Here is a 27,836-nt window from a genome sequence, read left to right as displayed (position 1 = left end):
ATCACAAGTAGGCAGAGAGAGGGAGGGGGAAGCAGGCTCCCTGCTGAGCAGAGAGCCCGATGTGGGGCTCGATCCCAGGACCCTGAGATCATGACCTGAGCCTAAGGCAGAGGCTTTAACCCACTGAGCCACCCAGGCACCCCAGGATGTTACGTTTTATTCAATTTCAAATTGCTTAATTTTCAGTTACCAATCATTAATTCAGCCTAGAATTCTAGAGAACTAAAAATCTCTGAACAGATAGAAACATCAAGTGTTTTTGGAGACATCCTTTGTGGAGCATGATATTATCCAGCTTCGGTCTGAACCTGTGCTCTCCAATAACTTGGGAGAGCTTTGTGACCTTGCTGGGAGATGCTGAGATACAGCACTGAAGCATAAATGTTCCCCATATTCCCAATCTGCAGAAATTGATGACCTGATTCTAAACCCATATTCCCAATCTGCAGAAATTGATGACCTGATTCTAAACCCATATTCCCAATCTGCAGAAACTGATGACCTGATTCTAAACCCATATTCCCAATCTGCAGAAATTGATGACCTGATTCTAAACCCATATTCCCAATCTGCAGAAATTGATGACCTGATTCTTTGCAATCAAAGGATACAGTTGCCATTAAAGAAAAACTCATATACTGGACTTTATGAAAATTAAAACCTTCTGAGCTTCAAAAGGCATCATTAAGAAAAATATCTGCAAAGCACTTGTGTCCAGAATATACAAAGAACTCTTAAACACACCACAAAGGACAAACTAATGGTAAGTAAGTACATAGGAACATAGTCAATGTTATTAGTTATTAGGGAGGTGATGCTTGCCCAGTAGAATGACTAAAATTAAAAAGACAGAAAATACTAAGTGTTGGCAAGAATGAAGAACTCTCCTAGATTCCTGGTAGGAATATAAAGCTATATAGTCAACTGGGAAAAGTTTTGTCGGCTTTTTATAAAGTTAAACATACACTTAGTTCACAGCCAACCAGTTCTACTCTTAGAAATCTACCCAAGAAAAATGAAACATGTCTGTAAAACGATTTGTACATGAACCTTCAGGGAAGCATTATTCTCAGAAGGTAAAACTGGAAATCTACATGTTCATGATAGGTGAATAGATGGATAAACAAACTGTGGCCTATTCATGTAACATACTACTACTCAGCAATAAAAAAGGAAAACTGCTGAGGCATGCATGAAACTCAAAAACGTAACTTGGACAAAAGAAAGCAGACATTACAAAAGTACACAATATAGGATTCCATATATGTTCAATTTATATATGTGCGCGCGTGTGTTAAAGTTCTAGAATTGGCAAAACTAATCTATAGCGATAAAGAGCCCACCAGTGGTTGCTGAGGTAGGAAAAAGAAAACTGGAAGTGAAGTAGGCACAGAGGAACTTTCTGGGGTGAGAGAGTCTATTTTTATTGGTTTGCTGGTTACAGGATACACAGATTTACCAAAATTCACTGAACTATATATACTTAAACTGTGTTTGGCACCAAATACTGATACAGTATAGAAAACAATTTCTGACCAAGATCTAGTAAAATTATAATGTGACCATAGAAAAATTAATCTCCAGAGCCCGATGTTAAAAAAAAAAACAAAACCAGGGGAGCCTGGGTGGCTCCGTGGGTTAAAGCCTCTGCCTTCAGCTCAGGTCATGATCTCAGGGTCCTGGGATCGAGCCCCACATCAGGCTCTCTGCTCAGCGGGGAGCCTGCTTCCCCCCCCTCTCTCTCTGCCTGCCCCTCTGCTACTTGTGATTTCTGTCAAATAAATAAAATCTTAAAAAAAAAAAAACCTACTTATATATGACTCACAAGTTAAATTATAATGAAATTTAAAATGGCTGAATGACAATGAAAAGTACCATCTAAATTTAGATACATGTAAAGTGTAAGAAAAAAAATCTACCAAAAAAAAACCCTATTAATTTTAAATGTAAATATTAAAGAAAAACGCTGGAAAATCAGTGAATTAAAGTCAATTCAAGAACTCAGAAAACATACAAACAGTAAATTAATAAGAGAATAAGGAAAGGAAATAAATGATAAGGATCAGAAGTTAATTAAACAGAAGAAAAAAGAACCACAGAGCAGGGAAAAATAAAGATTACTTCTTCGGAAAAAAAAAAAAAATTCGGGGTTCCTGAGTGGTTCAACTGGTTACATGTCCAACTCTTGATCTCTGCTCAAGTCTTGATCTCAGGGTTAGTTCAAGCCCTGAGCCTACTGTTTGCTGGCATTGTTTCTGTTCTGCCACCAAGCTGATTTTCTTTCCTTTTGTCAGTCCCCAAATTTTTACCAGAGTATGTCTTAGGGCTGGGCCAGTTTTCCTTGGAATACATGGTGCATCCTTTCAAAATGTACATTCAAAAAATAAATTATTTCTTTTTACAGAAATATTTGAATTATACTTTAAGATATCTGACTAATTATACTATTTTGATTTTCTTCTTTGGGGGCTCCAAGTTTGCAAGTATATTTTGGATCTCTTTTGGCGGTCTCCTATATTACTATCTCAGTATTTTCTTTTTAGAGATTAATTTGTTTGCTTTTAATCACTTTTCTCATGTTATCTTTGGTTCTGTTTTACACAGTAAAAATCATGGTAAGATAAGCACAACATTTCAAGTCTAATCTTTAGATTTGCCATGGGACCTAGTCTCCCATGTGCCTCCTATTTTACTCTGTTTCTGAAACAGTTTAATCTTTTTCTTCCTTTTCTTTTCTGTTCTGCTAGTGCCCATTTCACATCCTCCTATGGTCTGGCTATCTCTTCCTCGAATTCTGTTTGTTTTTTTTTTTTTAAGATTTTATTTATTTATTTGACAGCACAAGTGGGCAGAGAGGCAGGCAGAGAGAGAGGAAGGGAAGCAGGCTCCCCGCTGAGCAGAGAGCCCGATGCGGGGCTCGATCCCAGGACCCTGGGATCATGACCTGAGCTGAAGGCAGAGGCTTTAACCCACAAAGCCACCCAGGCGCCCCTCTTCCTCAAATTCTTGTAATTCTGCTTTGTGGTCTTCATTTTTTGTGTTCATTTATTTTATTTTTAAATACTTTATTGAGATACAGCTCACGGCATACAATTTACCCACCTAAAATGTACAATTCAATGGCTTTCGTCTATTCAGACCTGTGCAAACATCACTACTATCAATTTTAGATCATCTCGTCACTCCAAAAAGAAGCTGTGTACCCCTCAGCCACTATCCTCACCCTTCAATGCTTCCTATCCCCAGGCCCAGGTAACCATTATTTTACTTTCTGTCTGTATAGATTTGCCTATATTGGACCATTTTATGTAAATGGAATCCCACAATACGTGGTCCTTTGTGCCTGGCTTCCCTCACACAGCATCGTGTTTTCGGGGTTCATCCATATGGTGGCATGTACTTCACTCACATTTCATTTTCACTGGCTCATTTAGAGGAAGATGATACTTTCCGGATATACCACATTTTCTTTTATCCAATCACCAACTGATGGACATTTGGAATGTTTCAACTTTTGGGGTATTATGTACAATACTATGAATGTTAATGTACAAGTTTTTGTGTGGACATTTTTTCAGTTCTCCTGAATATATACCTAAGAGAACGGCTGAACCATGATAAATCTATGTTTAACCATTTGGAGAACTGCTATTCTGTTTTCCAAAGTGACTGCACCATTTTAACTTCTCATTAGCAGTGCATGGAAAGTTGTACTTTCTCCACATCACTGCTGACACTTGTTACTATCCTTCCAACCAAATAAGTGTGGAGCTTATTTTTAAGTTTATGTTGGGATTTTAGGTCACTTTTTATCTACTTCAAGAGGTCCACAAGCTTCTGCATGAAGGGCCAGACAGTAAATATTTTAGGACTGTGAGCATACAGTCTCTGTTACAAAGACTTAGTTCTGCTGGTAAAGCATAAAAGCAGCCACAGACAATGTGTAAATGAATGGAAAAGTGACTAGGTTCTAATAAAACTTTATTTAAAAACAGGCAAATGCAGTCACTTGCCCAGCCCTGATCTACACTGTACCAGTATTCGGGGCTTTTCTTGTCATCTGTAGAAAACTGTGTGATGCACATCCCTCCACCTTAGCCTTTTCTTATACATTTCTATCAGTTAACTACTGCTTAGTAACAAACCATCTCAAAATTCAGTAGCTTATAGCCACAATCATCTGCTACTGCTCACACTTCTACAACCTTGGCTGAATTAGGCTTAGCTCAGCTGGGGCAGCCCTGCTACATCTCCTACGTTCCTTCAACCAATAAGCTAGGGAGGCATGTTTTTCTCATGGAAATGGCAGAGGTACAGAGAACAAGTGGAGAATACCCAAGTCCTTTTAAGATTTATTAGGCCTGAAACTAATATACTATTCACGTCTACCTGACATTATTGCCCAAAGCTAGTCATATGGCCAAACTTAAAGTCAAGGGGGAGAGAAAAAAGCCCTGGGGTTTCACAGCGCAACTGATCGTGGTAATGACTGTACACCTTGTGAATATACTAAAAACCAATGAATTCTACCTCAATATTAAAAATATTATGTTACAAAAAAAACAAAAACAAACCAACAAAGAAATGCAATTGCCACTGTATCGCTGTAAGGATGCTGTACATATTCTTTCTGAGGTTTTTTGTACTTGAACAAGAAGATTCAGGGTGTAGGAAGGGATGAGAGAAGTTTTGAGGTTTCTTAATGTAAGAGTTCCCCCTTCTCTGTTCCTGCATCCAAGGATTTTTGAAAAAATAATACTTGTTGTCGCCAATCCTCTTGTAACCTGCAAGTATAATCTGGTTCAGGAAGGCCTATTAATTCCAGCTCAGTTTCCTCTTCAAGACTACTACAAGACTCACATCCCTTGCTTTCCAAGGTCATATACTCACTTCTAGGGGTATTTCGCTAGCACATTCTAAGATCTCTGGGCCACTCAGGCACTTTCCAATTTCTCTCTGCTTTCCTTAATGTTCAGGCTTAGCCTGGTACTTAGCAATTCTCTCTTAAGACGGGACTGTTTCTGGACTAAACAGCTGCTGGTCATTTCTGAGCTATGCCCCCTCTGCACAACTCCACCTTTCTCACAGAACTGTTGGGGCTTCCCAACAGTACTTACATCTAATTTCAAGTTTACAGGGTTTCTTTTATTCCTGCCCTTGTTCAAAGTGTAGTTTGGGCACGGCACCTCCCCTCCTTCCCATTTTTTTTTCCCTAGAAGTACAATGATGAAGAACTAATCTGGTCTTCTTCCTTCTGGAACTGAAGGTTTGGTCTGGTGATTCGATTTGGTTTTGTTCTCCTGTTTTCTTCCTCAGGACACCAGACAGAAGACCCATTCAACCAGACGCTCACCTCTTCCAGTTCTGGGACTTTAATAATGGTTTCCTCCCACTATATAAGACAAAAGACCTCTTTGGTTCTCCACTTTTATTTACTCACTCTTATTTTCTAATTCTTGTGGCTATTTTATTTTGGGGGAGAATTCTTCAGCTTTATTATCCAATCATTATATATTTTCTTCTGCTCTCACAGAGACCTTTTCTGTTTCCTGAATAATTTCGCTTTTTTAAAAAATAGAACCTCTTCTTTCACAGATGTCATTTCTTTTCTCTTGAAAGGTACCATAGTTTTATTTGGTTCAAGTTTCTTCTGTTACCTGCAGTAAATCTATTTCTACCAAGATCCTTTTATTTCCTACTTGTTTATTCCTGTTTGGTTCCTTCCTTCCTTCCTTCCTTCCTTCCTTTTTATTTGTTTGAGAGAGAGAGTGAGTACCAGCAGGGGGAGGGGCAGAGGGAGAAGCAAACTGCCCACTGAGCAGAAAACCCTACCCGGGCTCAATCCAGGGACCCTGGGATCATGACCTGAGCCAAAGACAGAGCCTTAACCGACTGAGCCACCCAGGCAGCCCTCCTGTTTGGTTTCTTTTATGTTAGAGACTCCCACCAAATGGCTGGTGATCCTTCGCTGTCCACATGTGAAGCACTTAGAGCTGACGACGAGGCCAGCGCATGAACAGTGTCTCTGACCAGCAGCTCTCTCACACTCTCTCTCTTTTTCTCTCTCTCCTGTGATCTGATGGTGATACAGCTATTTAATTAGGCGAACTCCCGAAGTCTGTATCCGCTAAATATTTTACCAGGGTTGATGTTTCCCCAGGAAAGAATCCTTTAAGATCTTGTTTAGGAGGAGCACAAGCTCGACTCTTGGCTCTGAAGAATCACGCAGCCAGACAGCTCTGGCTTCCCTACTCAGTACGGCGACTTCCACTGAACGCTCATCCCGGTTTCCGTGCTCTGCTCCACCCCAGCTGCCTCAGCCTCCTGAATGTGATCATCTCCCGCAGGTGAGCTGTCAGTGCCCTGTCTGGGTAGAAGACAGCTAAGCAACTGTCTAGAGGCGAGGAGCAGGGAAGGGAGTCTAGAGCATCAAAACTACCAAAATCACCACTTAATCATTCTACTTCTGTGCCACCCTATCATCTTGCCTTGAGAAATACTTGTAACTTCCAAATCCTGAGCTGCTGCCGGACTGCCCGCTGGGAGTCCGCTGGCCTCTTGCCCACTGACTGCTCTTCGGCTTTCGGCAGCCCCACTCCGTAAAGCCACACAGGACTCGCCATCTTCGTGCTAGTTCCCCAAAGCTGACTGTACCTGGCATCTACTTTTCCATTCTTTTTGTCAGTTTATATCTTTACTCTTTTACTGCCACCTCAGTGGGATTTCCAGAGGGTGTATACAACTGGACATGTTAAACTAGAAGTGTCTACTTAAACTAAGTCTTAATTTCTTCATTTAAAAAATGTGGAATATACCCTCTAACTCTGGTAGCTATGACTACCAGTATTTTTTATTTTAACTTCTACAATAATGAAGACTTCGTTTTATTTACCACATACCAAAGTGCACATCAAATCTTCAATAAATGTTTCACTTAAAATGAATTACCTTTTAGTGCATATGTACTCAATAAGCATGTCCTCAAATACAGAAAAAGTGTAATCTCCAGAAGTTCTTCAATGACATTTCTTTCGAAAGCACTCTGTTCCTTTCTTTGAGAGTACTTGTCATGATTTATAACTACTTCATTAATGGCTAATTCCCTAATAAACCTGCCCCTGTAAGGGCAGAAACCATTTCTGTTTTGTTTACCTCTGATTGCTTAGCAGCCAGCCCAATGCCTGGCATATAGTGAACATGTATCTGGTGACTAAATGAAAGAGTAAATAATATTTATGCTATTTAATCTGTATCAAAACTCAGTAAAAGGAATAAAGCTTCCCAACTTTTTAATAAAGCAGCTAAATGTAGTACCAAAATCTGACAAAATCTAAAAAAGGAAATAAAAAAGAGTTATCTCTAGTATGAATATTAATGCTAAAATCCTAAAATATATGCATTGGCAAAGAGAATCTATCCCGAGATTAAAATAACAGAGATTAATTCAGATTCATCACAGGATTGTTAAGAATTGGTTCAATAAACAGGAAATTCATAAATTTAACTAACCACATTAATAAATCAAAGTAAAACAATCACAGAGGGGCCACTGATTGTGGGATAAGGTAGGAGAGCCAAATGTCAGACTGTCAAAGCAAAGTTACTATATACGTATTTATATTACAATGCCTTATAATGTGTAAATTTTTGTTGCTGCAGATATTTTTAAAATTTATGCATTTTTTGCCATACTTAATCTAAAAATCAAATTAAGATGCTCCCAAATAAAAGCTGTTGATTTAATAACGTAGAAAAATATCCTACCACACTGAAAGAAAGCTGGAGTAGCCAAATTTATATGGGACAAACAAGATTTTAAGCCCAAGACTGTAACAAGAGATGAGGAAGGGCCCATCACGAAGCTATACCAACTGTAAATATTTATGCACCCAACTTGGGAGCACCCAGATATATCAATCAATCAATAACAAACATAAAGAAACTCATTGATAATAATATAGTAATAGTAAGGAACTTTAACACCCCACTCACCATAATGGAGATACCTAAGCAGAAAATCAAAAAGGAAACTATGGCTTTGAAACATACTGGGTCATATGGACTTATGAGATATATTTCATCCTAAAGCAACAAAATATACATTCTTTTTAAGTGCACAAGGAACTTTCACCAGAGCAGATCACATACTGGGTCACAAATCAGCCCTCAACAAGCACAAAAACCCCGAGATCATACCATGTATATTTACAGACCACAACACTATGAAATTTGAAGTCAAACACAGGAAAAAACTTTGAAAAGACAGATATATGAAGATTAAAAAACATCCTACTAAAGAATGAATGGGTGAGGGGCGCCTGGGTGGCTCAGTGGGTTAAGCCGCTGCCTTCGGCTCAGGTCATGATCTCAGGGTCCTGGGATCGAGTCCCACATCGGGCTCTCTGCTCAGCAGGGAGCCTGCTCCCCTCTCTCTCTGCCTGCCTCTCCATCTACTTGTGATTTCTCGCTGTCAAATAAATACATAAAATCTTTAAAAAAAAAAAAAAAAAGAATGAATGGGTTAACTGGAAAATTAAAGAAAAACTAAAAAAAAAAAAAAAAAATACATGGAAGCAAATGGGAATGAAAAGATGACAGTCGAATACCCTTGGGATGAAGCAATTCTAGAGGAGAACACAGACAGCAACCTTTTTGACCTCGGCTGGAGCAACTTCTTACTAGACACATCACTGGAGGCAAAGAAAACAAAAGCAAAAATAAACTATTGGGACATCGAGATCAAATGCTGCACAGCAAAGGAAATAATCAACAAAATTAAAAGGCGGCCTATGGAATGACATAATGGAAATTACGTATCTGATAAAGGGTTAGTATCCAAAATCTATAAGGAACTTATCAAACTCAACACCCAAGAAACAAATAACCCCATTAAGAATTAGACAGAAGACATGAATAAACACTTTTCCAAAGAAGCCATCCAGACGGCTAACAGACATAAAAAGATGCTCAAATCACTCATTATCAGGGAAATACAAATCAAAACCACCATGAGATGGGCACCTGGGGGGTTCAGTCAGTTAAGCGGCTGCCTTCAGCTCTGGTCATGATCTCAGGGTCCTGGGATCAAACCCCGCGTTGGGCTTCCTGTTCAGCAGAATCTGCTTCTCCCTCTCCCTCTCCTGCTTCTGTTCTCTCCCCCGCCCCCTCTCAAATAAATAAATAAAATCTTAAAAAAAACAAACAAACGATGAGATACCACCTCACACCTATCAGAATGGCTAAAATTAACAAAACAGGCCAACAGGTATTGACAAGAATGTGCAGAAAGGGGAACCCTCCTACACCACTGGTGGGAATGCAAACTGGTGCAGCCGCTCTGGAGAACAGTGTGGAGGTTCCTCAAAAAGTTAAAAATAGAGCTGCCCTATGACCCAGCAATTGTACTGCTAGGTATTTACCCAAAGATACAAAAACACAGATTTGAAGGGGCACATGTTTATAGCAGCATTATCAACAACAGCCAAATTATGGACATTCTGGAAAGAGCCCCAGTGTCCATCGACTGATGAATGGATAAAGTTGTGTTATATATATTTACAATGGAATATTACTAAGTTATCAAAAAGAAAGAAATCTTGCTATTTGCAATGATATGGATGAAGCTAGTTTATATTACGCTGAGCAAAGTAAGTCAAAGACAAATACCATATGATTTCACTCGTATGTGGAATTTAGGAAACAAAACAGATGAACATACAGGAAGGGGGGAAAGGGGAGAGAGAGGGGGAGAGGGAAGCAAACCATAAGAGACTGTTCAGAATAAAAAACGAACCGAGTTGATGGAGGGAGGTGGGTAGAAGCTGGGTATTAAGGAGGGCGCTTGTTATGATGAGCACTGGGTGTATGTAAGTGATGAAGCACTGTATTCTACTGAAACCACCATTATATGTTAACTAACCAGAATTTAAATAAAAATTACAAAAGAAAAAAAAGATTTCTATAACAACATTAAGAAAATAAAGTAACTTAAGACACCTGGGTGGCTCAGTGGGTTAAGACTGCCTTCAGCTCGGGTCATGATCTCAGGGTCCTGGGATCGAGCCCCATATTGGGCTCTCTGCTCAGCAGGGAGCCTGCTTCCCCCTCTTTCTGCCTGCCTCTCTGCCTACTTGTGATCTCTGTCTGTCAAATAAATAAATACAATCTTAAAAAAAAAAAAAAAAGAAAATACTGTACAATAAGAGTTTCATAAAATTTTTTAAAAAAATATAAAGAACTTTGCCCTGTACAAAAGTTTAAATGTTTTCTAACGCACAGATAATCATACACACAAGGAATAAAAACCAATGACCTTTGCCTAAGGGCAAAATACGGGTACTCACTGTTTGACATTTCAAAAGATGACCTAGACTACTGTAGATCTCTACCCCGGCAGAGCTGTAAGGAGGGATGCCCTGTCTCCGGAAGTTCTGCAAGGCCTTCCTCACTCGGACACCCAGAGAATCCAGTGAGGAGTCGGGAGCAAAGGAGTTGGGTAAACCTGTCCGTACCGTCCAACCTGTCCTGGCGGCCCCACCGAAGTTTCACTCCGAAGGTCAAACACCAGTCTGTCCCCCTCCCAGCCTCCTCTGCACCCAGCTCTAAGGAAGACCGCCCGCTGGCGGGTCCGGTGCCCTGGCAGCAGCGGGGAGCCTCACCTCATGGTGCGTGGGGGAGGGGGCTGCGCCTCTGCCGCCGGCCTGTCGGCCCCCTCCCACCAGCGAAGTCCAGTGCGGTGGCCGGGCGGCGCGGGGCGGCACCTTTTAAAAGCCAACGAGGGCCGCCGACCGCGAGCCCGCGGAAGGCAGGCGCAGACCCCAGAACCTCAGCCACAGAACCGGGGAGGGGGTTCATGGGAGCTGCAATCTAGTTCGAGGGCTGGTCGAACAAGCAGAGCGCCCTTGGTCTTCCTTCCTCTGAGGTCTTCCAATGCCCTCTCTCCGGCGTTTGCTATTTTACAGGGCGTGCTCCCAGCTTCAATTTCTTCGAGGATCTTGCCCACAGGCTCTCAGGAATGATGCTGTAATGATGACGGATTGCAAGTCCCAGACCTAATCTGACACCCACATCTGTACACTACAGTGATCCCCAATTACTCTGAATCGGTGCCCCTATAAACCGTTCCCATTATCGTCTATACAAATGCACCAGCTACAGTTTCATCGGGCTTTGCTGTATGATTTACAAAAACAGAAGGTCTACTGAATGATTTTGAGTCTCCACAGATCCCCGGGAGATGCTGGTATCAGCACTTGTGGTCAAGATGGGGTGCTCACCCACTAAGCCAGGCAGCCCCAACAAAACCTACAAAAAATAAAACTATTCTGGGGCATGAAGTATTTGGTCTGACCTAAGGACATCTTTACTTTTGGCTCAAGCTTTAACAAAGTTACTAAAGACATGTACCTGCATTTCCTGACCATATCTGCATTTGCTAGAGGAAAATCTGTTCAGGAGATCCTAGAAAATCATTACCACCTTTATGTTGTACATATAGAAAACATACAGGAAAATCTTAACTCACAAAATTCACTTAAATTCATAAAGAATCATGTAGACTGACTATGTACTATTTAAAATAGCAAACACACTTTGAGTATTTAGTATATCCAAAGGAAAAGAAATCGTTTTTTGAAAAAACATTTTCGGAGGATTATATCCATTGTGTAAAATGAGACATACCCATGTACTATGACTTTTTCATTTAACTGTGGCATATTTACTTTTGGACTTAATATTCAAATTTTGAAGATTGTTTTAACAATCCTCAGAATCCAACCTCACAGTAAAAAGTATTTTTATATAGCAAATAGATGCTTATAATCTTATATCTGCCAAGTTTTCTCTCTTGCTATGCTACGTAGACTCTTTAGAGACCATACTTTCCACATTCAAGTTATGCACCTTTCATTGGAACTATTTCAAAGTTTATATGGTGTCATTTTTAGACAGTAACTGACCTTTTTCTGGCTCCTTATCAAACTGGATTTACTAATTTGTGCTTTATTTTTTTTAAAAGGGTTTTATTTATTTATTTGAGGCAGGGAGCACAAGCTGGGGGAGAGGCAGAGAGAAAGGGAGAAGCGTCTGCTTCCCCACCAAGCAGGGAGCCTTGAGATCATGACCTGAGCCCAAGGCAGACACTCAACTGAATGAGCCACACAGGCGCTCCTAATCTGTGCTTTAAACTATCAGCTTGCAGTGAGATGGCTGCATTAAACGCACTACTGTATTTTATTACAAGGACACTGTTAAGTAATTTTGTACCTCTTTTTAAAAAAAAAAAATTTATTTATTCATTTGACAGAGAGAGACACAGCTAGAGAGGAACACAAGAAGGGGGAGTAGGAGAGGGAGAAGCAGGCTTCCCACTAAGCAGGGAGCCCGATTCGGGGCCTGATCCCAGGACCCCGGGATCATGACCAGAGCCAAAGGCAGATGCTTAACCAGGCACCCCAGTTTTGTACCTCTTAAAAGAAAATCCTAACAATAAATTTTTCTCAGGGACAATTACATTTTAAAACCTGCTTTGGATTCTTTTGATTTCAGATGATGAAAGAGAAAGTGACCTAACCCATGCCATAACAGGATGACTTTTTTTTACTGCTCACACCCCTAGAAATATCCCATCCTCAAAGTCCTGGGCAAAGAATAGGCCTGTTCACTGACAGTGGCTCCCAGAGAAGTAGGGGATCACCTAAAGCAACCAGTCACACTGGTCAAACTAAATCCCGGAAGTTGGGGCCTCGAGCATTCTTCTAACGAGGCAGGGAGCAGGTGTGTATTCAAAGGTTCTAAACAGGGTCCATTTCACCATGCCAAGGAAGGTAGTGAGTCTTTACACAGAATATAAGCAAGGGATTTAATTCTCCAATTCTCCTTTCCTTGTTAAGGGAAAACAAAGTAGGCTCCAGACACATTTCTTATGCTAAAAGCAGTAATGTTAAAAAGAGAAGCTAAATTTAAAACAAAAACAAAAGGACAACTGAGTTAACCAATAAAAATAAAAACTGTTACTTTTAGAATAAATGAAATAATCTCTTAGCAAATATATTCAAAAAAGAAAAATTTAAAAGCAGAACAAAAAAGAGACTATTACCACAAACACAGAGAAAGCATTTCTAAAATTATAAATGTCATACACAATTTATACTAATTAATTTGAAAACTATAAAAATATAATTTGCCAACACTGATCGAAACAAAAGAAACATCTAAATAAACCAATTATGATGAAAAAACTGAAAGAGGAGTCCTAGTCCTACCCCTTCCCCCAAAAGACTAGGTCTAGAGTTTTATTGTCAGATTTTACTTCTCACTTACCAGATTATCAGGTACCTACAAGTCTGGCAATGCAGTCTGTTGGTGGAACTGTGGGAAACAAAGTGAAGAGAAAAGCAAAAGGACAGGAAAAAATGCATACTATGTAGATGAAAAAAGACTGATTTATACTTTTATATGGACAGGTCAGCAGAAATGGAAATTCACAGTTCAGGATTTATGAATAGCTAATAAACACATTTCAAAATACCTCCCGTTTACAGATATAAGAAGCCAAACAATCCCCAGCAAGGTAAAGATACACTGCATTGAACTAGCACAGCGCTGAACACAAAGAAGAATACCAAAGTAGCCGGAGAACAAACAACTGAGACACAGCTGACCTCTCAGGGGCAATAATGGAAAAGACAAAGAAAAGAGGGATAAGATGTGCAAATATGCTCCACAGCGGCCAACCTAAACTGCATTACTTAGCAGAAGCATCTTCCGCAAATGACAGTGAAACAAAGATACTTTCAGGTAAACAAAACTGGAAAGAGTTCATCACCAAGCAATTCTTCAACAACAACAAAAAAGCCATCCCAAAGGATATGCTTTGAGCAGAAGAAAAATGGCCCTAAACTGATGTTCTAAAAGATAAAAGAAGCCATAGAGAAAAGAAGTTAAAATGTGGGAAATGGAAATAAGCACTGACTGTGAAACACAACAATAATTCTAAACAGGTCCCCTTCTGTCCAGTAAGAATAGTGCTTAAAAATATTAAAACATATGATGACATATAAGCCACGAAGGGACTGAATGAAGTCAAGCTTCTACGGTTCTGGTACCATCTAAGAGGAAGGTAAAACTATTGGGTTTTTTGGTTTGGTTGGTTGTGTTTTTTTGTTTTTGTTTTTGTATTTTTAGATTTTTGAAAAGTCAGGGATGCATGATATTTCTAAGAGAATCATAAAAACCAAAAAAGAGAGCCTATTTTCCAAACTAGTACATGGGGAAAATGGAATGCCAGAGATATTAAATCGATATTTAAAAAATAACAGAAGGGGGGGCGCCTGGGTGACTCAAGTCAGTTAAGTGGCAAGACTTGGGCTCAGATTGTGATCCCAGGGTTCTGGAATCGAGTCACACTTCGGGATCCTTACTCAGCAGGGAGCTTGCTTCTCCCTCTGCCTGTTGCTCCCTTTGCTTGTGTGCTCGTGCGTGCGCTTTCTCTGACAAAAAATTTTTTTTTAATTTCAAAAAATAAAAAAAATTACAGGAGAAAGAAATATAGACTAGCCAGGGAATGTAATTACAGTGAGTGTAAATTACAGTGAGTATAAATCGGCTAGATGTCTCAGCTGAAATGCTTTAAAACTGCATTAAAAAATTCCAACAGATGCTCTTAAAAGAGACATCTAAAACATACAAGTGCGTGACTCTACAGCTATTTTAAAATAAATGAATTTAAAAAACACAAAAAGAAATGCATTAAAGAGAAAATTACAAAGCACAAGTGATAAACTACAAGCAAGATGAATTAACAGCACAGAAGGGAGAAATATTCAATATCAAAACTGAAAAAAGGAGACATAATTACACATGCTTCACACATTAAAGATAGCACAAGCGCACTGTTAACAACCATAAATATTAAAAATTCAGACAAAACAGAGACCTAAAAAAATCTAAGTAACTGTGACAATTTTTTTCAAATCTTGAGTAAATCATGTAACCACTAAAAAAAATTAAATCACTAGTCAAAAATTTGCCACCAAAAAAACTTCAGACCTAAGTGGATTCAATGGTAAATTCTACCACAACTGGTTATCTACCTGAGAATAAAGTTAAATTTTATTTATACTCCTATCTACCTACGATTAACAATTCCAAATAGATAGACACAAAATGAAAATCTTTAAAATTAACTTCAATTCATCAAAAAACATCACAAAGAGAGAGAAAAGGTATTTGCAACCCATTTTACTACCTAAGGATTAGTACCCAGAGCATGTAAAAAAGTCCAGGGATAGGGGCGCCTGGGTGGCTCAGTGGGTTAAGCCACTGCCTTCAGCTTGGGTCATGATCTCAGGGTCCTGGGATCGAGTCCCACATCGGGCTCTCTGCTCAGCAGGGAGCCTGCTTCCCTCTCCCTCTCTTTCTGCCTGCCTCTCTGCCTGTCTGTCAAATAAATAAATAAAATCTTAAAAAAAAAAAAAAAAAAGTCCAGGGATACTAGGTGGCTCAGTCCATTAAGCATCTGATTTTAGTACAGGTCGTAATCCCAGGGTCCTGGGATCAAGTCCTGCATTGGGCTCCTTGCTCAGCAGGGAGTCTCCTCCCTCTGCCTGCTGATCCCCCTGCTTATTCTCTCTCTCTATCTCTGACAAATAAATAAATAAATAAAATCTTAAAAAAAAAAAGTCCAACAGTCCAATGACCCCAAGAAATGGGGGCACCTGGATGGCTCAGTCGGTGAAGCGTCTGCCTTCGGCTCGGGTCATGATCCCAGGGTCCTGGGACTGAGCCCCGCATCAGGCTCCCTGCTCTGCAGAAGGCCTGCTTCTCCCTCTCCCACTCCCCCTGCTTGTGTTCCCTCTCTTGCTGTGTCTCTCACTGTGAAATGAATAAATAAAATCTTAAAAAAAAAAAAAAAGAATAGAAATGGACAAGGGACATGAACAGTACACAGAGGGGGGGGAAAAAGGCCTCTAAACATAGGAAAAGATGTTCAAACTCAGTCATAATTATCTGTAAACTGATTTATCAAACTACCAAAGAACACAAGTTGAACAAGGTATCCTGTGAGGGACTTGAGGAAAAGAGTCATTGCAATACACTGCAGGTAAACATGCAAAATTCCAAGAAAAAGCACTTTGGCAGTATTTCTCAAAATTTCAAAGGCATTTAACCTTTAACTCAGTACCACCCTTCTGGAAATTAATAGTACAGAAATAGCTGCTCACATACAAAATGACAACTCTACAAAAATTCTCCATGCACCATTGTTTTTAACAGCAAAAGACCAGAAACTGATTATCTACTACAGACCAGTTAAATAAACTGGTACAGCCACACAATGAGAAACTGTTTTCCTATGCTGTAGAATAAGCATGCTACCTATACACTGCTTTGTGAAGATTTCCAGGATACACTGATAAATGGAGGGGGAAAAATGCAGCATAGCACAAATCAGGTTAAGAGAAATAAAAAAAAACACTGGGGAATGAGTTGGATAGGCACAGGAAAGAAAAGATTTTTCTTCGTATGATCTTTATGTATTTTTTAATTGTTAATTATTCTAGTAATTTTTTAAGCAACAGGAAGAGTTCAACGTGCATATATAACAGATGTTTTAAAAATTCATACAGGGGGGCGCCTGAGTGGCTCAGTGGGTTGAGCCGCTGCCTTCGGCTCGGGTCGTGATCTCGGGGTCCTGGGATCGAGTCCCGCATCCGGCTCCCTGCTGAGCAGAGAGCCCGCTTCCCTCTCTCTCTCTCTCTCTCTCTGCCTGCCTCTCCATCTACTTGTGATTTCTCTCTGTCAAATAAATAAATAAAATATTTAAAAAAAAAAAATTCATACAGGGGCGCCTGTGTGGCTCAGTGGGTTAAAGCCTCTGCCTGCGGCCCAAGTCATGATCTCAGGGTCCTGGGATCGAGCCCCGCATCGGGCTCTCTGCTCAGCGGGGAGCCTGCTTCCCCTCTCTGCCTGCCTCTCTGCCTATCTGCGATCTCTCTCTGTCAAATAAATAAATATTAAAAAGTAAAAAATAAAAATTCATACATATTAATAAAACAAGTACCCAACAGAAAAAGTGGCAAAAACATGACAACATTACACAGAAGAAAACATTTAACTTGTTTTCTGTAATCTCAGAAATGCAGTTGAAAGCCACAATAATATTTCCATGAGACCAGCAAAAAGTAAAAAGCTGGACAATGCCATACACGGAGAGAATGGGAAGTAATGGGAGGTTTCATTCAAAATTAGCGGTGTATAAATCAGAAATACCATTTGGGAAAAGTTAGATATTTATCTAATGAAATTGAACATGCACATACCCTCCTAACGGATCCAGCAATTCCACTACTAACATGTCCAAGTATCGTATATATGCAGTTGAGGATGACAAGAACATTTATGGCCGCACTAATTCTAATAGCCCCATGTTGTAAATAACCATTATGTTCATAAAGAATAAAACAATTAAGTATATAATCCATTTATAATATGTTCTTAAAGTAGACCATCATACTACAATGAAAATTGTGAATTGTAGCAGTGGTTCCCAAAGTGGTGACGGTACTTGGGTGGGTTTTCTGATCTCTACTGAAATGTGTCATTATCTGAGAGATCTACAGAACTCAAAGAACTAGTATCTACCATTTGACCAATGTGTGGATGAAAGAACCCTTCAAAATGCAAGACAGACCAATGGGTTTTCATGTCACAGAGTTTGAGAATTTCACTGACATGGCTTCAAATTTTACATTGCAGCTAACCTTTAAAGAAACTGTTAGTTTTATTTTTATCTGATATTCGCTGAAACCTATCTTATAAGTTTATGAAAACATGCCTCCCTTTTCTAAATACACAGATGAGTCTGGATTTTCTTCATATACTTTCAACCGTAACAATATATTGCAACAGACTGAATGCAGAAGCAGACATGAAACTGAATCCTTAAAAATTTTTGTGAAAACAGGGGCTCCTGGGTGGCTCAGTGGGTTAAGCGTCTGCCTTCAGCTCAGGTCATAGGCTCAGGGTCTTGGGATCGAGCCCCGCATTGGGCTCCCTGCTCAGTGAGGAGTCTTCTTGTCCCTCTCCCTCTGTCTCTCCCCCTGCTTTTGCTCCCCCTCTTTCTCCTTCACTCTCTCTCTCAAATAAAATCTTTATTTAAGGGCACCTGGGTGGCTCAGTGGGTTGGGCCTCTGCCTTTGGCTCAGGTCATGAGCTCAGGGTTCTGGGATCGAGGCCCCCATTGAGCTCTCTGCTCAGTGGGCAGCCTGCTGCCCCCAACCCCGCCCCGCCTGCTTCTCTGCCTACCTGTGACCTCTCTCTCTCAAATAAATAAATAAAATCTTTAAAAAAAAATTGTGAAAATGGGGCACCTGGGTGGCTCAGTGAGTTAAGCCTCTGCCTTCAGCTCAGGTCATGATCTTGGGGTCCTGGGATGGAGCCCCGCATTGCGCTCTCTGCTCAGCAGGGAGCCTGCTTCCTCCCCGCCCCACCTGCCTCTCTGCTTACTTGTCATCTCTGTCAAATAAATAAATAAATAAAATCTTTATAAAATATATATTTGTGAAAATGTTAAAACAATGCCACTCGTGACTAATTTTTTTGGAAAAGTCTTTTCATTAAAATATTATTTACATTAAGATGTAACAGGTGTGTCATTTTTTAAGAGGTACCAATAAATACACCAATACATGCCATATCTACCATATTTAAGATCAATCAGTTTTAGTATCTAATGATATAACCAACATAAATGAAAGATCTTTAGGGTTCTCAATAGTTTTTAAAATCATAAAAGTCGTAAGACCAAAAAGCTTCTGAACTGCTGAACTACAGACATATGCTTCAGCAATGATGAATCTCAAAAACACAATGTTTACGTAATTCACAGATAAAGCTCAAAAACAGGGGAAAGAAAACAAACAGCTTGATTTAAAAAATATATATATGTGAAAAAACTGTACAGAAAGGCCAGGGAATAATTAACACAAAATTGAGGATGACCAGTGTGACGGCAGCAGCAATACACTGCTTCTGGGGAGAGGTAAACACCAAAGCTTCTAAGGCACTTAGATATCCTTTTAAGCTATGTACACAGAAATACTTAAAACAAACAAACAAACAAACAAAAAACTGGTACATAAAAATGGTATACTTCACAACAAAAATTTTAATAGAAGAAACAAAGAGACATACCTAGTATCCTAGAAGGAAAAACTCAAAGAATGCTTCTTCTCAAATTAATCTATAAATTCAAAGCAATCACAAACAATATCCCAACAAGATTTTCTACAGAACTTGGAAAGATGGTTCTAAACATCATCTGGAAGAAAAATTCAAAGAACGCCGAAAGCTTTTTTCAAAAGAAAGCAGCAAGATATATTACAAAAGTACAATAATTAAAATGGTGTGGTAATAGGTAAATGGGTCAAAAAAGAATTCACAATGCAATTTTTAAAAAAAGGATATGACCTAGTCAAGATATTTCTTTTTTATCACCCAAAGAAGATAAAAATTAAAATGAGAAGTTACTTCCAGTTATTAGAAAAATTAGTAAGATGTTAAAGAAATAGTTATCATTCGTGCTGGCTAGCAGCGAGATAAGGCATAGCTTTGGAGAGTGGATTTTATTAACGCGTAGGATGTTCGAGCAGAATTCCACAGCATTCTCCTCCAGCGTTGTCACAGGGAACCAACTACAGAAATACTATCATTGCTCGTTATAGGGGAAACCTCGACAATAAATACCCAGCAGAAATTAAAGCCTGGTTTGATAAAGACAGCATACCTCCTTTACTATACTAAGCAGATACCAAAACTACGTTTTTAGAGGCGCCTGGCTGGCTCAGTGCGTTACAGCGTCTGCCTTCGGCTCCGGTCATGGTCCCAGGGTCCCGGGATCGAGCCCCGCATCGGGCTCTCTCTCGGCTGGGGGCCTGCCTCCCCCCCAGCTCACTCCGCCTGCCTCTCTGCCTGCTTGTGATCTCGGTCAAACAAGTAAACTCTTTAATAAAAACACAACACAACACAACGACACTTGTTAAACACTGTGTCTCAGGCACTTTGGGGACCTGAATGTACGTGGGCATCTACGGGCGGAGCGCAGGACACGCTCCCAGCAGAGCTGTTTGCAAAGCACTGGTTCCATTCGGGCGCACGTCCTGAAAACCCCGAACCTCCGACGCTGTTCTCGGTCTTTGTCGGGGAGTGAAGCGCGCCTGCCCCTTTTTCCTTCCCTGCAGCGGGGGCTCTGGGCCGCGGCGCCGGACCCGGCGCGGGGCGCTCTCCGCTCCGGAAGGCAGCTTTTCCCCAGAAACCTCCTCAGGCCGGTCCGGAGCGTGCGCTGGGTCGGACTCCGCGGCGGGCCGACCACCGGCCTCAAGCCTCTGCACCGCGCGCCACGCCCGTGCCCCTTCCAGAGCTTCCCCCGGAGAACTCCGCGGGCGGCACCTCCAGGGGCCACGGCGACGTCGGGTCGCTCCGCGGCGGAGCCCCCCGCGCCCTGCACGCCCCGCCGTCCGGCCGCAGCAGGAAAAGCCGCGAGGGACAGGAGCGACGGGCGCTCAGTGAAACCAGGGTCCGCCTCGAGGTCCGCGCTTAACCTCCATGCCCGTCTACCTCGGGCTGCCCGGGGGCGCTTCGGCTCGACGGCGGGGTGCGGGGGCGCGCACCCCCTGCCCTTCCCGCTACGCGGCCGCCGCCCCCGGGGCAGACCCTTCCTTCCTTCTAGAACGACGCTGAAGCGCGCCCGCCCCGTCAGCTGCACCACGGCAGCCCGCCGCCCCGGCCGACGACCACGAGGCCCTCGCGCGAGCCGAGCCCTGCGCCCGGCAGGTGGGGGCCGCTGCGCCCACCCCCCGCCCCGGGGCACCAGCAGCAGCGGCCCCGGCGGCGAAGGCTTACCTGTGCCCCGCGCGGCCGCCGGCCCCGGGGCTCTGACGCCGCTGCCCAGTCGCTTCCCCATGCTCGCGGCGTCCGCGTCTCCACGCGTGCACGTCCCCTCGCGGTCCCCCGCGGCCAAACGTGACAGGCGCGTCCGCGCTCCGCCCGCTCCCCGACCCGGAGCGACCGTCCGCCCGCGGGCTCTCCAGCGGGCGGCCTCGGCGCGGTCTGCTCCGGCGCTTCAGGGGCGCGCAGGACCCTCCACGTCGCAGCCCGGGCTTCCCCTCCGCCCCAGAGCCGGCAGCGCGGCCCCGGGAGCGCCCGGCGACCCCGAGACGCCGGCGCGGGGCACCCCCGGCTCCCAGCCCGCGGCACCACCGCGCTCGTCAGCCGCACGTCGTTCTGCTCGCGCAGCGTCCCAGGAAGCAACGCTCCCCGAGGCACGCCGCCGCCTGAGAGAACATGCCGATCACCCGAGACCCAGGAGCAGGAAACCGGAAGTGAAACCTCTGGCCCCGGGAAAAGGGGGGGGAGAGGGGGAGGAAAAAAAAAAGAGAAAGTGAAAACTAAACCGTGGCAAACGGCGGGAGCCAATCACTGAGGAGAAGCCAAAGCGCAGGCGCAGACTGCGGCCGGCGTCCACGCGGCGCTCGCCTCTCCCCGGTGCGCAGGCGCGAAGCTTCAGCGCGCCCTGGGATTGGAGGACCGAGTCCGGCCTGGGTAGCTGGGGGCGGGACGAAGCCAGGACCGGTGTCTCCTGGAGCCGGTGCGTGGCCGGATGCGGGAGACGTGGAGAAGACCTGTAGTCGCCCTGGCGGGTGTGCGGGGGTTCCCGCAGCTGGTTCCCTGGGGGCTGTGGTGTTTGCCCCTGTTGTGTCTCCTAAGGGTGCAGTGATGAGCATTGCCTTGACCCAAAGTGACGTCAGTAAAATCTTTTAATTTAGGAACTCAGGAATAACCTTGAAAGAGTGTCAGCCTGAAAAAGAGATGGGACGAGAGATTATGCTGAAATACGTCCAGCAGGGCAAGTTCTGTCGTTTCACTTCCGCGTGGCACCTGAGGGATCACTCGGAGGACATTAGGAGAAGGAAAGGAAAAGTGAGTTGGGGGAAATCGGAGGGGGAGAGGACCCATGAGGGGCTGTGGACCCTGAGAAACGGAGGGCTGGGAGGGGGAGGGGAAGGGAGTGGGGGGCTGGGTGAGCCTGGCGGGGAAAGTTGGGAGAGGTGGTTGTGACAGTTGATTGGAGGAGAGCCGGAGTTTAGGGTTGTGGTGGCTTCTCATTGGCTAAGCTGTGCCACTTTCTCATTGGCTGGGTTGTTGCCAGCAAGGAGGAAATCATCCTGGTGGGGTGTGGTTGTGACAGTTGATTGGAGGGGAGCCGGAGGTTAGGGTTGTGGTGGCTTCTCATTGGCTAAGCTGTGCCACTTTCTCATTGGCTGGGTTGTTGCCAGCAAGGAGAAAATCATCCTGGTGGGGTAAGCTTGCTTCCAACAGTGGTGCTTAACTGAGCCCCCTTCCTGGCTTCTTGACTCCAGTTTGAATTTGGTTTCTTTCCATTTTCACACACGAAATGTTTAAGTGCTCATGCCCTAGGAAAACGGCTCTAGAAGTTGTTTATCCGTGCAGAGAGCTAAGGGACCACATATGGCATTAATTCTACAAATGGGAGAGATTAAGTACTGCAGACACTTAGCATGAGCGAGGCATATACTGCATGCTGGAGATAGGGGTTTATTAATTCAGTAGCAGCCTTTACTATTTACTCTGGCCAGCTACCAAGTAAGCACTAGGATTATGGTTGTGAACAAGCCACACAAGCACCCGGCACATAACAGAACTTACTCCAGAAGTAGGTAACAAAAGTTAACAAGTAAACCACCACCACAACAAAAATAGGATTTCATTTGGGCGCCTGGGTGGCTCAGTGGGTTAAGCCGCTGCCTTCGGCTCAGGTCATGATCTCAGGGTCTTGGGATCGAGTCCCGCATCGGACTCTCTGCTCAGCAGGGAGCCTGTTCCCTCTCTCTTTCTCTCTGCCTGCCTCTCCATCTACTTGTGATTTCTCTCTGTCAAATAAATAAATAAAATCTTTAAAAAAAAAATAGGATTTCATTTAACAGTACACCTGTGAAAGCAAGCTGAAAATGCTGGAGAATGGAGTTGGAGGCTGGAGGCCAGGAGCAGAAGAGACAGAGCTGCCAGATCTCACTGCATAAGGGACATTTGAAGTCAAACCTCAGGAGTAAAAGCAGACCAAACCAGTCCTCAGAAGATGTGGAGGAAGAGCTTTCCAAGCAAAGCTTGTGCAAAGTGCAAGCGCAGAGTCACTAGAAGTGAAACTAGGGTGTGTTCAAAAACTGAAGAGGGTTGGGTGTAGAAACTAAACAGTACAACTTACAAGTACACAAAACCAAAATGTACAACTCCCTGATATATCACAAAGCAAATATTCGTGAAATGACCACCAAGGTAAGGTAAAAAAATGGAACGTTGCCAAAACTCCAGAAGTTCCATCTTGTGTCAACTCCAATCATCCCTACCATGATACCTAACCACAAATCTTAACTTCCATGTTAATCTCTATCTTACCTGTCGGATTAAGTTTGTTGCCTAAACATACATACCTAAACTTCAACATTTAGTTTTGCCTGTTTGAACTTCATATAAATTGAATATGTTGTGCCTAGTTTCTTTGGAGAAACATTGTTAGTAAGACATGTTTTCATGGGTACTTATTATTTTGTTTTCATTGCTATATATGTAGATGTAGCTGTAGCACATTTTATTATTTTTTTTTAAGATTTTATTTATTTATTTGACAGAGATCACAAGTAGGCAGAGAGGCAGGCAGAGAGAGAGGAAGGGAAGCAGGCTCCCTGCTGAGCAGAGAGTCCAACTCGGGGCTTGATCCCAGGACCCTGGGATCATGACCTGATCTGAAGGCAGAGGCTTTAACCCACTGAGCCACCCAGGTGCCCCCACATTTTCTTTATCCATTTTACTGTGGGCGTTTTGTTTTTGTTTTTATTTATTTATTTTTTAATGTAGGTACCATGCCCAACATGGGCCTTGAACTCACACCCTGAGATTAAGAGTTGCGTGATCAGGGTGCCTGGGTAGCTCAACTGGTTAAGTGCCTTGTCTGCCTTTGGCTCAGGTCAGTCCCAACATCCTGAGATGGAGCCCTGTGTTGGGCTCCATGCTCAGCAGAGAGTCTCCTTTTCCCTCTCTTTTTGCCCCTCCCCCCACAAATGAATAAATAAAATCTTTAAAAAAAACAAAAAGACGGGGCACCTGGGTGGCTCAGTGAGTTAAGCCTCTGCCTTCGGTTCAGGTCATAATCTCAGGGTCCTGGGGTCAAGCCCCACGGGGGGGGGTCTCTGCTCAGCAGGGAGCCTGCTTCCCCCTCTCTCTCTGCCTGCTGCTCTGCCTCCTTGTGATCTCTGTGTCAAGTAAATAAAATCTTTTTTTTTTAAGTTTTTTTTTTTTTTTAATTTGTCAGAGAGAGAGAGCAAGCGAGAGCGAGCACAGGCAGACAGAGTGTGAGGCAGAGTCAGAGGGAGAAGCAGGCTCCCTGCGGAGCAAGGAGCCCGTTGTGGGACTCGATTCCAGGACACTGGGATCATGACCCAAGCCAAAGGCAGCTGCTTAACCAACTGAGCCACCCAGGCGTCCCAAATAAATAAAATCTTAAAAAAAAAAAAAAAAAAGATAGCTGCATGCTCTACAAACTGAGCCAGGCAGGCACCTGTCCATTGTACTGTTGATAGACATTTGATTGTTGCAGGTTCTTGGCTACTATGAAAATTCTACCCAAACAGTACACATGTGCATCATTTCTGTTGGGTGTATACCACACTGGATAATTTGGAATTGTTTCAGCAAGTATTCATTCTCTCCCCCTTCTGCTGTTGACCAAATTTACTTCTCTACTCCTTTGATAACTGCTCTTGGCCATGTGAATATTTTTGGCTGATAGAATATTAGCAGACATGATAGGAGCAGTAGTCTTAAGTATTCATATGTAGTTCATTTAACTCTTGAGTTCCAGTAATGTACACAAGGAGACCGTGTCTCAAATAGCTATGCCCCTTCAGCCTGGGCCTACAGAACAAACATGTGGAGCAGATGTGAATCCAACCTGTGGCATAAACAAACCCACCTTAGATTTACAGAAAGACCTCCTGAAAATTGATGAGTATGAGAATTAATGCTGTTGTCCTAAGTCACTGAATTTGAGGTGTTTATTATGCAGCATTATTGTGGCAATAAAAAAGACCTAAGTTCAACTTCAGTAGATAATATCAAATTTTTGCAAATTGGCTTTACCAAGTTACATTCCCACAAGCAACATATGAAAAGTCTAATTGCCCTACATTTTTGGCAACACTTTCAGTTACTCTGGAGGGTGTGGTATGGCTTCAATTTGCGTGACCTCCAAGTTTGTTCTTTTTCATATATGTTTTGGATATTCTAAGTCTTCTGAATTTTCACATAAATTTTATAATTAATTTATTTTCTGTCTAAAAAAAACGCTACAGTTTGGTTTGGGCTTGTGTTGAAAATATAGATCAATTTAGGGAGAATTACCATCTTAATATTCCATCTTCAGATTCATGAACATGATATATCTACTTAAGTCTTTTTAAAATTTCTCTAGGCAATATTTAACGCTTAAAATGTACAGGTGCTATGCACATTGTCATATTTATCTCTTTACATTTTTGATGGCATTTAAAAATACATTACAATGGCTTGTTGCTGATACATAGAAATACAATTGGTATTTCCACATTAGCTTTTTACCTGCAACTTGCTGAACTCACTTATTAGATCTGATAGCTATTAGTGTGTATATGTATTTTTTTTAATTTTCTAAGACCTACATACTGACTGCAAATAATAATACTTTTCTTTGTTTCCAATCTGTAATATCCTTGTTACATTAAGGCCTATAATACAATGAGGAATAGAAGAGATAAGAACAAACATCTTTATATATCACTGAAATTAGAGGAAAGGCATTCAGTTTTTGTCCATTAAGCATAATGTTGGCTTTAATGTTTTATATCCTTCTTTAGGTTGAGAATTTTCCCTTTTATTCCTAGCTTTTGAGAGCTTTTATTATCAATAAGTGCTGAATTTTGTCTGCCTCTGTTGGAGATTATATAGTTTTCTTTTTTAATCTATTAATTTGGTGAATTACAGTAATTGATTTTCAAATGTTAAGCCAACCTTGAATTCCTGGTATAAACCAATTTAAATTAGGATGCATCATTCTCTTTATATATTACTGGACATGATTTTCAGATATTTTGTTAAGAATTTTGACATTTACATTGGGACGCCTGGGTGGCTCATTTGGTTAAGCAGCTGCCTTCAGCTCAGGTCGTGATCCCAGCGTCCTGGGATCGAGTCCCACATCGGGCTCCTTGCTCAGCGGGGAGCCTGCTTCTCCCTCTGCCTCTGCCTGCCATTCTGTCTGCCTGTGCTCACTCTTTCCCCGTCTCTCTCTCTGATAAATAAATAAAATCTTAAAAAAAAAAAAAAGAATTTTGGCATTTACATTCATGAGGGATATTGGTCTCTAGATTTTACTTTTCTTGTAATATCTTAGTTTTGTTATTGGGTGACTCTAGCTCACAGAATTACTTGATAAGTATTCCTTCCTCTTTTAATTTCCAAAATACATTGATTAAAATTGCTAATATTTCTTGCAAAAATATTTAATAGAATTAACTAGTGAAGTCATCAGGGTCTGTTTTTTCTTTATAAAAAGGCTTTTAAGTATAATTTTTTACTATTAATATATTAATATACCAATAATATGATTACTATATATAGTATGCTAGTATACTAATAGATATTAAGAATATCTATTTCAGAGGAAGATAGCTTTACCAATATGACTGTCATACCAGGATGACTATTGGTACACCCAAAGCTATGTCTCCCCGAGAAGGAATAACAGAAGCTTCACACTTTGTGTGTGGGGAAATAGGTATCACTAAAATAATCCAGCAAGTCACTAAACAAATAAGCAAATAATAGTAACAAGACCCAAAGGGAGGAGGAAAGACCAATACACAGAATTGAAGAAACATTCTATCTAAAAGATAGTAGTTTTCAACCAAAAATTATGAGATGTGAAAAGAAATAGGAAAGTATGACCTAGACACACAAAAAAACAAGCAACAAAACTACTATGAGAGTGACTAATGTTGGCTTTAACAGAGACTACAAGTAGCCATTATAAATGTGTTCAACAAACTAAAGGAAAGTATGATAAAAGAAATAGATACGATGACAGTGTCACGTGAAATAGAGAATACCAATAAAAATAAATTATCTTAAAAGAGCCAAATGGAGAATGTGGAATTGACAAGTACAGTACTGATATTAAAAAAAAAAAAAAACACACACTAGAGGGGCTCAACAATATATTTGAACTGGAGAAAGAATAAGCAAATTTGAAGATAGGTCAATAGACACTATGTAAGCTAAAAAAAACAAACAAAAAAACCAGAAAAAAAGAATGGAGAAAAATTTTAAACCTCACAGAACTTTGGGAGAACATTAAGTACACCAATACATGTGTGATGGGAGGACTAGGAGAAAGAAAGAAGAAAAAATATTTGAAGAAAGAATGGCTGAAAACTCTCCCAAATTTATTTTTTTAAATGATATACACATCCAGGAAGCTCAATGGACTCCAAGTGGGATGAATTCAAAGAGTTTTGCAAACATACATATCATAGTAACAATGCTAAAAGTCAAAGACAAGGACAAAATTTTGAAAGCAGCAATAGAAAAAAAAAGCTTGCCACTTGAAAGTGACACCCAATAAGATAAAAGCTTACTTAGCAGAAATAATGGAATCTAGAAGACAGTGGGATGACATATTCAAAGTGCTCAAAGGGAAAAACTGTCAACCAAGAATCTTATATACA

The 27,836-nt window shown here is 41.7% G+C and overlaps 1 protein-coding gene and 1 long non-coding RNA gene across 7 annotated transcripts in view; one reads left to right on the top strand and one right to left on the bottom strand.

Annotated features, from left to right (window-relative positions):
• Positions 1 to 21,103, bottom strand: part of TASOR2 (transcription activation suppressor family member 2) — a 77,593-nt gene extending 56,490 nt beyond the window's left edge. For 2 of the 5 annotated variants that reach the window (XM_059183721.1, XM_059183720.1), the window contains exon 1: positions 10,659 to 11,523. In XM_059183721.1, the coding sequence (XP_059039704.1) occupies positions 10,659 to 10,663 (5 nt within the window). In that variant the 5' untranslated portion in view covers positions 10,664 to 11,523. Of the gene's footprint in view, positions 1 to 10,658; positions 11,524 to 20,904 lie in introns of those variants that run through there. The other 3 variants (XM_059183718.1, XM_059183717.1, XM_059183719.1) reach the window with 2 other exon arrangements.
• Positions 21,104 to 21,655: 552 nt separating this feature from the next.
• LOC131838060 (uncharacterized) lies at positions 21,656 to 27,422 on the top strand. 2 transcript variants are annotated; one of them, XR_009356449.1, is made up of 2 exons: positions 21,656 to 21,981; positions 23,007 to 27,422. It is a non-coding gene; the product is annotated as an uncharacterized LOC131838060 (long non-coding RNA). The 2 variants fall into 2 exon arrangements; XR_009356450.1 differs by having other exon boundaries at positions 22,992 to 27,422.
• Positions 27,423 to 27,836: the final 414 nt, after the last annotated feature.

The sequence above is a fragment of the Mustela lutreola genome, chromosome 8 (assembly GCF_030435805.1).
Source record: "Mustela lutreola isolate mMusLut2 chromosome 8, mMusLut2.pri, whole genome shotgun sequence".
NCBI classification, from domain to species: domain Eukaryota; kingdom Metazoa; phylum Chordata; class Mammalia; order Carnivora; family Mustelidae; genus Mustela; species Mustela lutreola.
This window is presented reverse-complemented; position numbering and strand designations above follow the sequence as displayed.